The 16,643-nt window shown below is 37.8% G+C and overlaps 3 protein-coding genes across 7 annotated transcripts; 2 read left to right on the top strand and 1 right to left on the bottom strand.

The window, feature by feature from the left end:
• The first annotated feature begins 1,977 nt into the window (after positions 1 to 1,977).
• LOC103984127 (uncharacterized) lies at positions 1,978 to 3,497 on the top strand. Its single transcript, XM_009401564.3, has 4 exons — positions 1,978 to 2,333; positions 2,509 to 2,708; positions 3,025 to 3,097; positions 3,208 to 3,497. Exons 1-4 carry the CDS (start codon positions 2,156 to 2,158, stop codon positions 3,360 to 3,362), a joined length of 606 nt encoding a protein of 201 aa, XP_009399839.2. The 5' UTR covers positions 1,978 to 2,155; the 3' UTR covers positions 3,363 to 3,497.
• A 796-nt stretch (positions 3,498 to 4,293) lies between these two features.
• Positions 4,294 to 11,021, bottom strand: LOC135598540 (KH domain-containing protein At5g56140-like). Of its 2 annotated transcripts, none has more exons than XM_065092507.1 (7): positions 10,723 to 11,021; positions 10,078 to 10,163; positions 7,932 to 8,035; positions 6,992 to 7,111; positions 6,796 to 6,912; positions 5,187 to 5,330; positions 4,294 to 5,050 (listed from the first exon to the last, which is right to left on the bottom strand). In XM_065092507.1, exons 1-7 carry the CDS (start codon positions 10,989 to 10,991, stop codon positions 4,901 to 4,903), a joined length of 990 nt encoding a protein of 329 aa, XP_064948579.1. In that variant the 5' UTR covers positions 10,992 to 11,021; the 3' UTR covers positions 4,294 to 4,900. The 2 variants fall into 2 exon arrangements, with proteins under 2 accessions (XP_064948579.1, XP_064948578.1); XM_065092506.1 differs by having other exon boundaries at positions 7,932 to 8,080.
• A 569-nt stretch (positions 11,022 to 11,590) lies between these two features.
• LOC103984085 (protein PHR1-LIKE 2) lies at positions 11,591 to 16,177 on the top strand. 4 transcript variants are annotated; one of them, XM_009401533.3, is made up of 6 exons: positions 11,591 to 11,828; positions 13,844 to 13,920; positions 14,036 to 14,090; positions 14,690 to 14,759; positions 14,886 to 14,955; positions 15,643 to 16,177. In XM_009401533.3, exons 1-6 carry the CDS (start codon positions 11,594 to 11,596, stop codon positions 15,955 to 15,957), a joined length of 822 nt encoding a protein of 273 aa, XP_009399808.2. In that variant the 5' UTR covers positions 11,591 to 11,593; the 3' UTR covers positions 15,958 to 16,177. The 4 variants fall into 4 exon arrangements, with proteins under 4 accessions (XP_009399808.2, XP_064948580.1, XP_064948581.1 ...); XM_065092508.1 differs by having other exon boundaries at positions 14,036 to 14,060; XM_065092509.1 differs by lacking the exon at positions 11,591 to 11,828 and adding an exon at positions 12,176 to 12,462 and having other exon boundaries at positions 14,036 to 14,060.
• The last annotated feature ends 466 nt before the right edge of the window (positions 16,178 to 16,643 follow it).

Here is a 16,643-nt window from a genome sequence, read left to right on the forward strand (position 1 = left end):
AATCTTAAACTCATCCTGATATTTTCTCCACTTTGTTTAGGAGTTTATATCTTCAATTATATTTTCATGGCTGGCCTCTCATGCTTGTGTAATGTAATGGTGATTTATACCTTTTAAAATTGTAATCTTATTCTGATTCTAGTCTCCTTGCAATCTTAAACTCATCCAACTAATTTCTGCTCTTTGTTTAGGAGTTGATATGTTCAATTATACTTTCATCTTTGTGTTGCTACTGCTGTTTATGATTTGGCACATTGGATGTGTTCTTCTGCAAGTTCGTAAGAACCCTGATATCTGCCTCTGTTTTAATTGAAGTTTACCTGCCAAGGTTTCTCCAGTTGAAATTCGAGTTCTTGCTCTCAAACATTGTGATAAAAATCTTTCTTCTATTAACTTCCATCAGCTGATGTGAATCTTTTTTATGGTTCATAAAAAAAATTGGGTGATATCTTTCTGGTTCTTTATATTATTGTCATTACTGCAGCTTGCTCAACCTTAAATGCTACCTGTTCTTACAGTGTTCATTCTTCTGAAGCTGCTCCAGCTTTAAGTTAAACATAAATCTTAGTTGATTAATCTTCCTGGTGTCTAAAAGTTTTGATAATTAATTTCTGTGAACAAGTGATTGGTTATTCTGCTTATGCACAAAAAACATCCTGCAACAAACATGAGCCAGGCACAGTGCATTGCTCAACCAAGAAAACTTTTGTTTCTTACCATCAGTGGCCTGACAAGACAAAACCCCACCTCTCATTGACCACCAAGAATGCCAGTGTTGGTTTCAGAGATGGTTGAAAGCAGTAGAGAGGAGAGGGAAAAGTTTGCTTCTACCTTCACTCTCCTCCACACATTCTTCCTCCTATGCCTTTATTTATAGTCATGTAAACCTTTTCATTTCATTTGTGGTGGAACTTCTTCATGATCAATGTTTTGGGTCACTGAGGTCATGAAGATCATGGTACTATAGTTTTTGGTGGTTTGACTGCAAGGGCAAAAAGGTCATTCCAGAGCACACAGCAAAGTTCGCATGGTCTTTATGTTCTGGCGATAGGATGAGTTTAGGAACAAGATTTCCTATGTAGATAGCATCGATTCTAATCCTTCAAACATATTGCTTTGGCAATAGTTTCACTTCCAGGTTGCATATTTCCACTGAGTTGTTTGACCAAAATTTCTTTTTTTTTTGTTTGGTGGAAGATGTCATTCTAAAACTTTATCCCTTCTCTCTATCTCATCTCTATCTGGTGCTCAAGAAGTTTTTTTTTTTTTTTTTTATGGTGAAAATGGAATTCAATCTCAAAATTTTGTTTATCAATGGTCAAAATTTGTACTACCCCAAACTAAGTCAAATATTTTAAATCTTTAATCTTTGATAAGTAAATCTAATACATCATATTGCAACTTAATATATATTGGAGTCTTTTTCTAACAACTTAGTTTTTTCGGATTGATGGTAATCCAATCAGAATCTTTCTTGCTATTAGTGGTGATAAGCATCAGAATCAGAAAATACAATGACAAAAATCATTTTGTTTAACCTTTTTTTCTTCTTTTCATATTGTTGATTTTGATTTAGGTTAAAGTATGCACATAACGATCATAATCTGAATGTGAATGATAGACCCAATTTTTTTTCTTGATTAAAAAAATTCCACCTCTATTTGAAACTTTTATGCTTGTGAGAAATCCAATGGACTCTTTTAAGAATCCATTCCAACAGTTCATTCTAAGAATTTAGAACAAAAGACTGTTCTTTCTAAGATTAATTATATATATATATATATATATATATATATATATAGTTTAGTTTAATCCCTCTTATCATTAGGGAAAAGGAGGAAAACTTGAGCCACAATAATTTCAAATGCTCAGATTGGTCTCCTAAACTCAACAACAGTCCTTCCGGGCTCTGAACTCAAGCCTTGCTTTTTTTTAGCTCAGGAAGAAAACAAGAGCAGGAGAAAAAGAAGGGCCACAGATAACACTTGTGGAGGATAGCATCCTACTTGCAGAAGGCTGAGCCCTGCCCTCCCTTCCTCTTCTCTTGCCAGTGGAAACAATTCCAATCCATTGCACACCTCACAGCCAATTCAAATACTCTTTATTTCACACTTGTGAAACTACTGGAGCTCCCTGTCATCTGGCCTTCTTCACCATGGCCTGTCAGTCCATCAACATTCACAGCGCCTTGACAAGGCAGGTGATGGATGCAGGCTTTTCCATCTTCTCAAGGGCTTCAATGGTTGGCTATCGTCGACAAGAGCCAGGAAGAATCATGCTCACCCATGGCACCGTTGTGTGCTCAGCCATACAAGAGTCCTCCACTGCTGCAGGTACTTGTGATTTAGCTGCTTCAATTGATTTCCTGTTTCATGGAGGTAAGAGGTAGTAGTGATTGCAGTGAACACGCCTGTGCTCATATGTATGATCGATAACTACAGCTCTTGGGGAGAAGTTTGATTTGTTGTTTAGGCCAACAGCTGAGTTGCTGTGATTTGTTTGTAATAGTTACTGATGTGAAGAAACAAGAGGTGGCGACCAAGGCAGAAGCACCAGCAGCAGCAAATGATGCTCCTGGGAAGCCCAAGAAACCCCCCGTGAGGCCATTGCCGGAGATGATGGAAGAGGAGGTGATTCCTTCGCTGAAGGAGTGTCTTGAGGCCCAAGAAGATGTCTCGGAGATTGAAATCTCCTTTCAGGATAACAGGGTCAGTGATTCTCCGAACCATTCCACAATATTTTAATTGGATCACAGGCCTAATTTTCTTAGTGCTAATGTGGACTAAAGAAGCAAAACTAAATTGTTCTTCTCATATTTGATGTGAGACCCATAGATAAGAAATGGTTTCCACAAACACCTCATCTAAATCAAGACAATGGATCATCTTTTTTTGCATCTCCCTTTCCCTGTATCATCAAAGAAGAAGCTTTCAGTGCACATAGCGTTAAATTCGGTGTTAAACGAACATCCTGCTTAAATTCTTGCTAAGAGTGATTTCTATTGTGGCCAATGAAAATTAACAGCTTGAAGGATCCTTCCTAAAGAAAGGCATTCCTTACTCCTTTTGGGCCTTCTTCCCCAACGGAGTCTTGACAGGTACCACCTCTCTCTCTCTCTCTCTCTCTCTCTCTCTCTCTCTCGGTGTCATGTCCTCCTCCATTGTGGCAACCCAAGAACTCACTGGCTTTCTCCCCCGCCTGCTGCAGGTCCTAAAGGGTTCTCCTTGTCGTCGTATGGCTCGGGAGTTAGCACGGTTGAACCCTTTCTCATCGATGAAAAGAGAATTAATGCCAAACTAGTAGTTTTCTGGGTGAAGAAGAGATTGGCAGCTCAAGGAATCCTCCCTGTTTGGACTGAGTAGATTGTTACTGGTATCGATCACAGTGGTAGTCACTGCACCAGCTGACTGCATCACCACCAATATTGTAAAGCTCATTCTTACCTTCACCGAGACTATGTTACTGGTATTTCAACAAAAGTTATTTGCTTTTTATCATGTGAATTCTTCTGCATCTCTTCCACGAAGGGTGTTTGCCTAAGCACTCGATATGCTTATAGCCCCGCTTGCAATTACTCGTCATGCAATGAGTTTGACTTCATTAATTTCTTCGATCGCGGTTGTACAAAATTCAAGATCAAGTATGTTAGGAAGATATACTCGAACAACTTCAGAAACTTACTTTTTGTAGCTATGATGGTAAGCAAATGCACACTCTGCATGCTGACCACATCAAGAAATGATATTATTGGACACCACCATCCGAGATGAACATTTCTTGGTGGTTTCTCCGCATCGATTTGTCTCTCCCACGAAGGAACTTCCTTCAGACTCTGCTTCTCCAACTAGCCATAGATGGCTCATGTCAACTTCACACTCCCAATACATTGATGAACTCTTCAGGATAGGAGATGAGCATATATCTTAGACTTGGCAATTAATATTGTTGTCAAGTTCATGTAATTTGCTTTTAACAAGGGTACTGCAATTATATTGAGAGAGCTTCATCTCATGCTGCATTTACAGCAGGCCAGCATCCATCCATTTTACCTTCCACCTCTGTTGCCTGCTTTATCTTGTGAAGCTTCACTAGCCAAAGTAAAAGAGAGTTCCTTTCCAGAGTTTGGTAACAACACATCCACCAGCTAAAGGAATAAAGACATGAAGTGATTGCTTATGAGTTGGAGGTCAGATTCAACATTCTCACTGGTTTACTTGTGAATTCTGAGGTGATCAAACATGTCATACTACTGGCAAAAATGGTTGCATCAATCACAGGATTGGCATCAACAGATGGTCCATAAAAATGCACTAACATTGTCAAAACATAAACAAGCAGTGTCCAGGAGACTTATTAACAGCCACAAAACTAAGAACATTATGACCAAATAGTCCAAATACAACTTAAAGAATCCATAACGACGGCACTCTGATGACGAAGATCTGCTTAGAGGGAATACCAACTCACTATTTGTACATATAGACCTGACTGATTATTCCATATACCTCCACACTAACATCAAAACTGTAATCACACAAAACAGTGTTTTAACTACATGGATTCATATCTGACAATCTAAACAAAAGCTTCTCTTCCCGGAAGGAAGACATTTTAAGATGACCATGGTTAAAGGCGTGTTCACTGATTCTTCTATACACCCCCGGACTAGTACCAAAATTGTAATCACACATTGCGTCAAAGTAACATGGCCTTTGTTCCTGACTAGGGCACATATATATGCAAACTCCACAACCCTATCTTCCCCCTCCAGCAGAAAGACACTGACATAACCATAGTTAGAGCCATGCCTTAGTCAAAGCATGGCTAACACTAACCAGCACATGACTATCAAAGATAAAACAGACACTCATAGCAGGGACAGCTAAATGACAATCTCAGTTTACCCCCTCGTCTTGGCTCTCTTCAAGCCAAGGCTGTTATGGAAAGGGGAGGCGGACCCTGATGTGTGAGAGCCTTCATCACGGAGGGTACCATTAAGCATGGCTAGCTCTCGCAGCTGCTGCTTCTTAAAGAAGTCTACCGACTCATCCTGCATTAGGATGGGGAACAATGTGAAATGACTATAATATAACTGAATCCTCTAGAGGAAAAGTAGGAAAAAGAAACAGTCCTTTTTTCTAGAACATTAACAACATTGAACTCCATGAATGAGAGTCGAGCAGTACCACAGGCTTCAGCATATCTTTGAGTATTTCGCGGGCTTGCAACAAGCGAGCATCAACAATTTCAACTGGCATGTCCGCTTCTACAAGAATGTGAAGGGGCTCATTCAGATGTTCATACCCTGGTTTCCCCCTCATCATCTCCTCCTATACATGATAGACGATGTAGATCCAGTGACTATTATGACAATTGACACAATCATACAAGAGACACATGCATACAATATGGTTTCATAAACATCACTGAAGCCAGGAATGCACCATAAAATTATAGGAAGCATGAAAAAGAAACTAAATGTCAAGTATCCATCCACACTAGTATGCAAGCAACTTTACTAAATGTCAACTATCCACCCATACGAGTATGGAATCCACCTTATTGTCTTCCTTTTCCTTAAGATGATAATAAAAAGCAATATCGAGAAAAATATAAAGTCTAAATTGGAACCAACATAAATCCAAAAGAACATTTAACTGAAGAACCATTGCTCGCCCGCTTAAATTGGGCATCAGCATACTACAACAGACTCCAAAATCTGAGACCCAATCCGTTCCCAAAACTTTAACAAGTTCCATGGTCTTAAAGAAATTTCTTTACCCTAAATGCTAAAATTTGCTCCAAGTAAATGGTATGCAAATAACTAAAAACACAAACAATTGAAGTATTTGTTAAGAAGATAATAGTGTAATGTGGCAAGAAAAAACATAGCAAAATGTATAATTTAAAGAAGTGAAAATTACATGTAGTATCTTCTAAAGAAGATTCAAGTTCAAAGAATTTATTGAATTGCTGAGCTGAGCTGAATAATATACTGACATGAACCTACACCCAAATTTCAATTAGCCTCAGAAATCATAGACATAATAGTATCCAAGAAATGGTCATTCACACCTCGCTATGACATCATATTTATTTTGAAGTTTTAGCATCCTTAAACACTAACTTCAAAGGTACCTCCTGTGACCATATCTAATCGAACACAATGGCTAAAATACTAATGACAGCAAAATGCAGGCAGGTCTGGCCGAGACAAAAGAAGGTTGTTATTCTAGAATAATTCAAGTTATCTTTACTGATAGAGCAGAATGAGAGAAGGAACTTGAGTGCAGAAGCATCTTTAAACTACTAAGAACATTTCATTAACCTAAGCTAAACAAGCTTCTATAGTTCTCTAGATGATGATACTAGTTGGGCAAAACCATGAACTTTTTGAGCTATTATTAAAACATCTAGCTACAACAACAACAACAAGATCATAAGTCTCAACTATTTGGGGTTGGCTATATGGATCATTTGCTGCAATCAGTTAAGATCCATGTTCATGAAATCTGACATAGTTTTAGGCTGGTTGTCAATGACCTAACACAACCCTCAATCTTTTTCATCCGAACTAGAGACCGACATTGGCGGTGTTTGCTAAAACATCACGCTATACATAAAAATAATATACAAGACCTGGCCACATCTGATAGTCACAGAATGACAATGACTAAAGAGCAAGCAGTGTCGAATCTTGTAACTTTATAAATTTTGTCTAAGTGGATCTGTTATCACAGTAGCATGAATGCATGCTCGATGCACAAGTACAAACAGCTGTAAGGAAATGATTACCCGTGCAGGATCTTTAATGCTGCCCCGCCCCCTAATTAGAACACGACAACCAGTATTTGCTTCAACTCGCTTGAGAGAGTTTCCTCTAGGACCAAGGAGCCGACCAACAAAGTTGTACTGCTCAACCATTAAAAGACAAATCTCATGTAATATGCATTTTTGATATACAGTTGAGAAGAAAGAAGCTGTGGCATACATTAGGGTATTGGTCAACTGGAATATCCACTCTAATAGTTCTCTTCACAACAAGACCAGAGGAGCTGCCTTGTGGCCCAACCCACCCATTCCCTGATGAAGGCTGTAATATACCCAATCTCTGCAGGATACAAGCAAAAACCATCACAAATGAAATCCATCGACTCACAACAAAAGCTAAGGACAACACATTTAGTTATATGAGGCCATGGAACATACATTAACTTCATAAAGTAAGAAAATAGTAAACAACAAAAAATGCCAAAATTTTTTTGACTATGAAAGTAACAGTGGGTCATTTGACAGACAATGGTGACATCCCAAGTTCACATGAAAACAAATAAAAATGATGTATCTTTTTCATAATATCTTCCAGATGCAGAAACCTAAAGCTGGAAAACCAAGGTAAGTTACTAAAACAAACAACAAATGCAAATACTTGGTTGGTTAATGCAAATAAGGAGACAATCAACCTGATTTTATAATAGATCAATGAAAAAGAGAGAAATATATTTATTTTCTGTACTCCATAATCATATGTAGCCTAGCATTTCTACACAATTGGGTAATTGAGTCAAACAAAATGAGCTTAAAAGAGGGTGGGACCCAGAATGCTTCAGTGACCTTAACCACTCACCAATCCACATTTTGTCAGAATCGGATACTTCAAATTGATCAATAATACTACAAAGGAGGCTAAGGTTCTGGACAACTAGGTTAAACTTAAGATGGATGCACATAACTATGCCGAGAATGCAAAAGTACAGACACCACGTCTACGGTTACATTAATAGCAAACAGTACACAAAGAATGGATGATCTGGATCAGGGTAGAAAATTTGTGTTAGCTTTCCACATCACCAAAATATGTAAGTTGCACATTACACAAGCAGCATACCAGATAAAAAAAGAAGAGTCATGTTAATGGTTAGTATCCGTACTTCAGATTGAAACGCTGATGCCCAGCCATTCATATCAGTAGTGCTTCCATTTGGAAATAATCCTCCACTGATTAGTGGGCTACCATGTTCAAGCCCAGTTTGATCTAAAAGAGAAGCATTCTCCAACAGCGTGGTTAAATGTAAAATTTCTGCTCCAAAATTTCAATTTCAAAAATTACCAGTTAGCTTTTGTAAACTAAATTAGTCAGCAGTAAATGGACAAGCATGGGTGAAATGATCAGGCAATCAGAACCATACCAATCCAAATGTCAAAGTTTGCAACATAAAACTATCACCAAGTATGAAAACAAGAAAAACAAGAATTAGCTTAAGCTAGTCCAATAAGAAACTAGTTAAGAGATATATTATCTGCAGAGAAAACAGAGCACATTAGATGTATGGCTTTCATTACTTCCAAAATAACGATCAACTCATCTTGTAACTCTGAAGTACAGAACTAGATAGTCATGTTATAGACCATTTTTATAAGTCTAATACCTGTTTGTGTTAGTAGCCCAAAATTTTCCCACATTGGATAATTGATGCAATGATAAGTGTGTTTGGTAGCTTGCATATTCCCAAAAACATACATTTACTTTTGTAATCTGCATGTAAATCACTCACTTTGTCGTTCAACCAAGTTAGCCACATGAATAAATGCATGCTTGCAAACGAATCTTGGGGCTCCATCTATATTTACTTTCTGCATCATCACTCCAAACATCTCAAGATATTCGGTTGCATTCTCAAACAACGTTTGCTAATACAAGTTGCCAACAATATCACCTTGCATTTTCAAAATGCATGCATTAGCTAATGCAATGCAAAGCATCCACAAGCCTATGATACGAAACACCCAGTTACTGTTGTCATAGTGATAGACAGAACAGGGATCACACAGTACCCTTTTTGTCTGTAATGCATGCACATGCACCCGAAACTCAGTAACTCACCACATAAATCAAAACTCATCACTAGACACGCATGCAGTATTTTCATGCTGAAACTATTCATTCCATATGAATTGAAAAGCTCAATGAATCAATGTCCAGTGATGCGTCAAATCAAAGTTTGGTTTTAGATGGTCTAGAAACCAGATTTTCAAAATAGGTCCTTTAGATTGTTCTATCAGAAGAGATAAATACAATTTCTAGAAATAAGTGCAGTTATCAACATTTCTAGACAACAACAAAAGACCATATTTTTTACATCAGTCCAGCTAGTACTGTTGTAGATCAAGGAATAATTTGTCAAAATATAATTCATACTAGAAGGGTAGTTTCTGTACATGTTTAATAGGAAACAGTTTTCCAGTAGGATAATCAGATACAATTATTTTCACAATAAAGTGTTCTTCAATTGCTTCACATAGACAAAAAAAAACATCTTCTTTTTTTTTTTGGTCAGCTTCCTGGAACAGTATATATATATATATATATATATATATATATATATATATATATATATATATATATATATATATATATATATATATATATATATATATATATATACCATGTTTATTGCCTTTTTATGGAACATCACAAACTTTTGGGAAAGATATTTATGAGATATAATGCCGTAGGACGTTAAGTTTTATATCCAATCAATAACTTATTAATTCTATTGCCTTCTATTTCTTGCTAAGATCTTTTTTAAAAGCAGAAGCACATCAAATAGTTCCCTATTTGAACATATGACGGTGTGACGATAGGATATACATTTATACATAGATATTCCAAACATTTGATCCTTCCATTCATTATGACCAAGTATTTCTTAAAAAGCAACTGAAATGATCAACAATGTCAGCTAGGACACTAAGAAACTAGGCAGATAGTCATGCTACTTGCATCTCACTGAAAAATATTATCAAGCTCTCGTCTTATGAATGACATTTGCACATCCCAGATCTTTCATCAGGAGAGGAGCAGTTGATGGGGTCAAACAGGTTTGTCATTTACCAAGGTTAACGTGGGGATGCTGAAGATAACATACAAAATTGAGAAGCAAACACAGGAATGAGGAAGCATAGTAAACGGTTTATATGGCATGAAATTATTCGAACCGACAGAAGTAGTGGATTTTAGACCATCGTAAAGCAAGTTCGGAAAAAAATTGATTTCCATAAGAAACAGAAACTCACCCTGATTAAGCAAGCGATAGCTGTGAGGCAGCACCAGCATAAACGGGCTCAGCTTCTGACGCTCTGTTAGCAACTCCGCTAGGTACCTGGCAAGTACTGCTCATTTAAGCGCTTTTCACAGGAAGTATGCTAAACAACTAACCACGCTCGTGAAATCAAAAGCACCAGATTCCAGCCAACTAACAGAGACGAAGAATACAAATTTTCTCAGCTTAAAGTTCACATCCAAAATAAGTAGATCTTCCATATAACCCAATACAAGTTGCAAAAGTAACTCTAAAAATGAAGCCTTGCATCGATTGAATGTCCCAAAGCTCATTCACACGCAAAAACGAAAAGGAAAAACTCTTTCTACAAAACATTCTTGGATCATACCACCAACAGCCCGCTCGATAGAAGCATCAAAAGCTCAAACAACAACAGAGAGATCTTTCTATTAGGATAAGCTTCCCTAAAGCCACAGCAAGATCAAGTCTTTAAAAGCTCCCAGCGATCCAGAAAGGACCAGATAAGAGAAACATAGCTGACTCTACTAGATGAAACCAAAGAAATCAAAACAAGCGAAAGAAATCGATCGCGAAGCAGAAAGATCACATCTTTTCTTTCTTCCGAACAAGAAGGATATCAGGAAGAGCGGAATCCTACTTCTCCTGCTCGACGAGGGCGCTACTGGCCGACCGCATGCCGGAGATGTGAGGGGACTGCGGTGCGGTGGAGGGGGACGGCGAATAGGCCATGTATCTGCCGGAAGCCATGGTTCCGGCCAGATCGGAGGCGGATTCCAGCAGAGCACAGCGATCGGGCGGCGAATTCCGCCGAGATCGCGATGCCGACGCCCTAAAGGAGCCGCCCTTTCTTACACTGGACGCGGTGGAAGAGGGACGAAGCCGTGGAAAAGAGGAACAAGCGAGCATTTATAGCGAACGACAAGAGACTCCACAGGAAAACTCCGTCCAGTCGTCACTGTGACAGCCAAAAATGGGATTTTGTTTTCCATTTTTATAAACATCAAAATCATAATTATTTTATCAAATTTAATGTGCTAAAGTTTACAAATATTAAATTCGATCATCAATCAATCCAATCCGTATAAATTGACTCTCATAACATCCATCGGTGAAAATATTTTCCATGGAGTTCAACTTTTTTTTACGTAATCAAGTTATTTTCGTAGCTATTTTTCTTTCATTTCTAACTAAATCACTGCCCAAAATTATCATCGACAGTCTCCATAGTTCAACTCAGCAGAAAGCCAGATAGGAAGAAAACCTTACAGAAAAGGCTGTAAATACATGTAATTTACGAAAATTAAGATATATATATATATATAATGCTTATATATTTATCTAACTGAAGCATTATTTGTTTTTGTTTGTTGTGATTACTTACCGGTGTGCGGTGAACTCGATCCTAAGAGTCAAGTCAGGAGCAGTTGAGAACATACATGCTTGATTCGATCCAATTCAACGGTTCCGCGACGCACGGCGAACCGGGTTCGCGTCAAGATTCCCGCTCGATGAGATCCTCGATGTTCTTGTGGTGTCGCGGTCCCCATGCTAGTTTGACTGGTGGGCCCCCCCAGGAGTCCCAGAATCATTCATCTCTCTCTCCCACAGCCGCCACCACCGACGCGCGCGCGCTCTCGCTCTCTCTGCTGCTGCTCCCGTCTGCGATCCCAGTCCCTTCCTTTCGACAGACCAGAAGCGTTCAGCGAAGGGCTAAACGAGACGGTCATCAGCTCGATCGAGCAGGTCCCTGCACCCTCCCCTGATTCGCTTTCATGCTGCCTTTTAGAATTCCGTTCCAAGATCCATTCCTTTCTCCTTTTGGTCGTGTTTTCTCTTCGAATCTTGGGGTTTTACGGATTCTGAGATTCGTTGGGTCGATTCGGATGAGAAGATGAGAGCGTCCTCGTTTCTGTTAGTCACTCTTTTGATCGTGTCCTCTTCTCGTTAATTTCTTTGATCGCACATCTCCGTCAACAACTATTATCCAATAAAAAAAGCAGAGAGAAAAAAAAAATACATATAAAAAACCTCCTAGCTTTCTATCTATTGGTCCACTGCCTGCACAAAAAGGGTCCAAATGCCATCTCGAATTAGTACGTGGAGGACAAAATGATATATAACTGGAGCTAAGAGCCAAAAAGGCTCGACCTTTCCCCTTTCTCTGCGGTTGCCTTTCTCCTCCTTTCCAAGATCGCTTTTCCACTAGAAAGGAGGATGTTTTCTGGCTTGATTCACCGACCGGAAGCTTCGATTCCACCGGAGGATGCACACGGCCCCAGCCTGGTACTCACGGCGGACCCCAAGCCGCGCCTCCGATGGACGGCCGACCTCCATGAGCGCTTCGTCGACGCCGTCGCCCAGCTCGGGGGCCCCGAAAGTTCGTACCTTTTTGCCTTTAGTCCCAAGTATTCGATGATTTTCCACCATTAATGGCCGAAAGGTGTGGTGGCTTCCGACGATCTATGGTTTGGTGGCCTACTGTTTTCCTCTTAGATTGGCAACCAAGTTTGCGTCTTTTTGTCTTTAGTCTGTAGAACTCGTTGACACTGTCCCATGAATGACGGGTTGGCGCGGCCGCTCTTGCTTTCCTTCTAGATCCCGTTACGAGTTCTTTGATATTGTTGCTTGTTCGTCCTTCTCAAGTATGATGCCTCCCGAATCCGCTCCAAAATTTGTCTCTTAAGAGGGATCACTCAACTCAAATGGCAGGTAGGCCATTGCTTTATGTTGCAACGAGTTTTGAACTCTTGACACCCTTGTATAATTCCAGAAAATGGAAGTTATCAGAATTGAGAAGTTTGATTTGTTTACGCAGACAAATTAAATAGATCCTGCAATTTGTTTTATATGAACAACTCATGCCACAGAAAACGAGATCAAAGATGCCCTAGAAATGATGAATCTGATAATGTTGTAGGCCCAAATATCGTCCCTGTTTATATATGGCAGATCTACTATGTAAAATACGCAAATGCTACAACAACAAAGTCCCAACTATTTCGGGTAGGCTATAAAGATCTTTTGCTGCCATTGAGATCCATAAAATATACAAATCATTATTGGATTTAAACTTATTATCTAAGAAGTATAAAATTAGAATAGATTGGTTAAACTAACATATGAAGAGCAATATATTAAATGAATATTTTGGAAAACAGTTCTTTGCTTTATGCCAAAGATCAATCATGTGTAGTATTTATGTACTAATATAAGTTGCATGTGATTGATTTCGAGAAGAGAGAGGATGCATATTTTGTATATCGATACTGGGCAGTTAGTAGACTATAGACTGCATAAGAGTGATATAACTGAGTTTCTTATCTCATTAGTTCTCACTTTTGTTGGCCCTAATTCACTGCATAATGAGAATAAAGAGAACTTGGGTCTGTTACTGTACCATTCTCTGTTTATGATGGTCAAAATATTTGTTCTGAGGTTTGTTTGCTTACAGAACTGTTCTGTACATGATTTCTCATGTAAATGAACTTCAATTACGAAAATTTAGTTTCTGTTTTCTGCTATAATGTAGTTATTGAGTATATTATGTTTTTCTTTTTATTTAGGCATTCATTTTTATGGTTGGTCTCTTTGTAGATAGATACACATTCTTTACAACATTACTTACCAATGCTATCACAGGAGTATAGGATATACAGAACCCTAAATACCTCACCTAGTTCTGTCATATTTTAGAAATTTGTCAAGGTTGTAAAATGTTGGTTCTAATTTACCATTTGACTGTAACATGATTATGACAGAGGCAACGCCAAAGGCTATCATGCGGACAATGGGTGTTAAAGGACTCACTCTTTTTCACCTCAAGAGTCATCTTCAGGTACTGATAGACATGTCAAAATTAATTCATTTCATGAAGTTCCATGTAGCCCTTTTTGTTGCTAAACTCTTAATTGTTTTCTCCAGAGTAACTTGTTTCATGTTAATGTTTCCAGAAATACAGACTAGGAAAGCAATCAGGTAAAGAAATGACTGAGCAGTCAAAGGATGGTGAGTCCATAAGTTTATCTTCTTTTCTCTTATCTATGTTGAAATTCTCTTATTGTTCATTACCTGCGCTTTCAAAAGGTTCCAAATAATTCAACAAATGATTTTGTTAGATATAGACATTCGGATTTCCTGTCTTCACTATGTAGATGCTATATTGGTTGGAGTTTGTCTCAGTTCAAGCTTAATTAGCTGGTTTATTTAAGACTCAATCACTCTCTTGAATTCCCTATTAAAGCCTCGATGCTGTTAACAAATCTTGCCACACATTTACTTCAAAAAGGTTTCTCGTGAGCTGCCACATGAGACTACAACACGGCTGATTGAATCTCAAAGTGAATGCAAAGACAAATTCCTGAATGAGGTTACTTTTGTACCACCCATCCTCAAAGTAGTATCTGGAATATCCAATTTTTACACGAGAAAATTGGTGGACTCAATTATATGGAGCACAAATTTCTATCATTCAGTATAAATGATCTAGCAAAAGCCTGATTTGTTTTTACATATATACATTTATTTCATTATTCTTTCCACTAATCATTTAATTTTACTAGAACCTTATCTGACATTGTCTTTAATTCTTTCAATCCAAATCTCAGCTTCCTACCTTTTAGAGAATCCAGGCAGCAGTTCTTTGTCTCCAAGAGTGCCTACTCCTGATGTGAATGAGTAAGATAGCAGTATCATGTCTTCCTAAGTTTGAGTTGTTTTTCATCGATTAATAATTCAAAATATTGTATGGTGCATGGCTCCGGTGTCGGAAAACACTAACGTGGTTTGTGCTCTTGCTTTTAGGGGTCAGGAAGTCAAAGAGGCACTTCGAGCACAGATGGAAGTGCAAAGAAGACTCTATGAACAAGTGGAGGTAATCTAGTTCTCTTTGCTTTCATTTTGGTTCTTCAACATTTTCTTTTTATGGCATAATGTAACAATTAGGCATCTTCTGGTCCAACATTATTAAATTGGGCCTTTAGTCTTTACAAATATTGCTAAGCAACATCAGGTTATAACAAATTTTCCTACTTTCTATTTTATGTGATCATAGGATACATATATACACATTTTATATGCTTGTATAAACACAAACATGCTTATATACACATATTATATATAGATATATATATATATATATATATATATATATATATATATATATATATATATATATATATATATACATGGACATGTATATCTATATATGTATGTCATAAACATATGCATATGCAGGAAGGTGCTTAGTATTTTGGAATGCTTTTGTCCATCTTTATTCTTTGGCTGTGATTATACAACTTATAGATCTATTAGTTTCTCTAATGAGTCTACCCTGTCTTGCTTGAGGTAAGTTTACATTTAATTAGTACCTAGGACTAGTAATTTGTAAGAATCCATCCGTCTGCTGCTCAAGCGAAACATAATCAACCTTGAGTGGACATTGGACTTAAAAAACAACTATAATCATGGATCTGCTTGTTTTGTCTATCTCAACCATTATCCCTGCCAATTGAGTACTTGATTCTATCATCCTAATTGTTGAACGCATCTATTTGATCAGGTTCAGAAGCATGTGCAGATTCGAATGGATGCTTACCAGAAGTATATTGACTCCTTATTAGCAAGGGCATGCAAGATAGCCTCAGAGCAAATTGCTTTAAATAGTTTTGGCACGGCCGAGCATGAACTTCCAGACATGACACCCAGAGTTGTTTGCCCCCCTTCTAGTCCGCTGAGTCCATCCATCCTCCATCAGTTATCAGTGAGCTCGATCAACTTGCAGAGCCCTGGTTGCAAGACTTCTCCATCATCATCAGCGATCGAAGGTCAGCTCTTTTGTCAGAAGCCACCTGAGCTAAAGAACAAACCTTGCTGAAGGACTGTTAAAATTCGTTACTTGCTAGCAAACCTTGCCGACCAAGAAGTTCCATGTAACTTGGGAACTGAAAACTAGCTTGATTACTGGAATCATGGAAAGTGATACCTCCTTGTAAGCTGATTGTGACAACCACTGCTGCTCCTCCAAAATTGTTGTGTAATGGTTTTTGGTTTGCTTATCGACTACTGTGCCTCCATGAAAGGAAGTTGCTTGATAATTGATGTTCTTTATCTGATTAGATTGTTGAGGGACTTAAAAAAGGATTGGAATGCCCTCAACTCTCTATAACTTCATAATAGCTATTTTCTTATCGATCCTCAGTTCGATTAGTGCTTATGAGTTTTTTTTTTTTGAAGTATTCTTAACTTTTTATTTATTAATCAAAGTTATTTGAATTTTCTTTAAGGGCATTTATTTTTTATTTTAAAAAAATGAAGAGTCTATTATATTTGTTATTCTCTCATCCTTTCCACGTGTCTATTCTAATTTTTGACCTTCTTCTTTTTCAATACATTATAAATTTTTTATATAATATATTCTTATTTTTATTTTTGACACAACATATCATTATTTAAAAAACAAGAAATTAACAAATCATTTCATCAATTTCTGATCTGATTCCGATAGTTATGATAGTAAGCACTGCAGAGCATATTCCAGTTCCCAAACTTCTAATGATTTCT

Source organism: Musa acuminata, chromosome BXJ2-1, assembly GCF_036884655.1.
Source record: "Musa acuminata AAA Group cultivar baxijiao chromosome BXJ2-1, Cavendish_Baxijiao_AAA, whole genome shotgun sequence".
In the NCBI taxonomy this organism is placed as follows: Eukaryota; Viridiplantae; Streptophyta; class Magnoliopsida; order Zingiberales; family Musaceae; genus Musa; species Musa acuminata.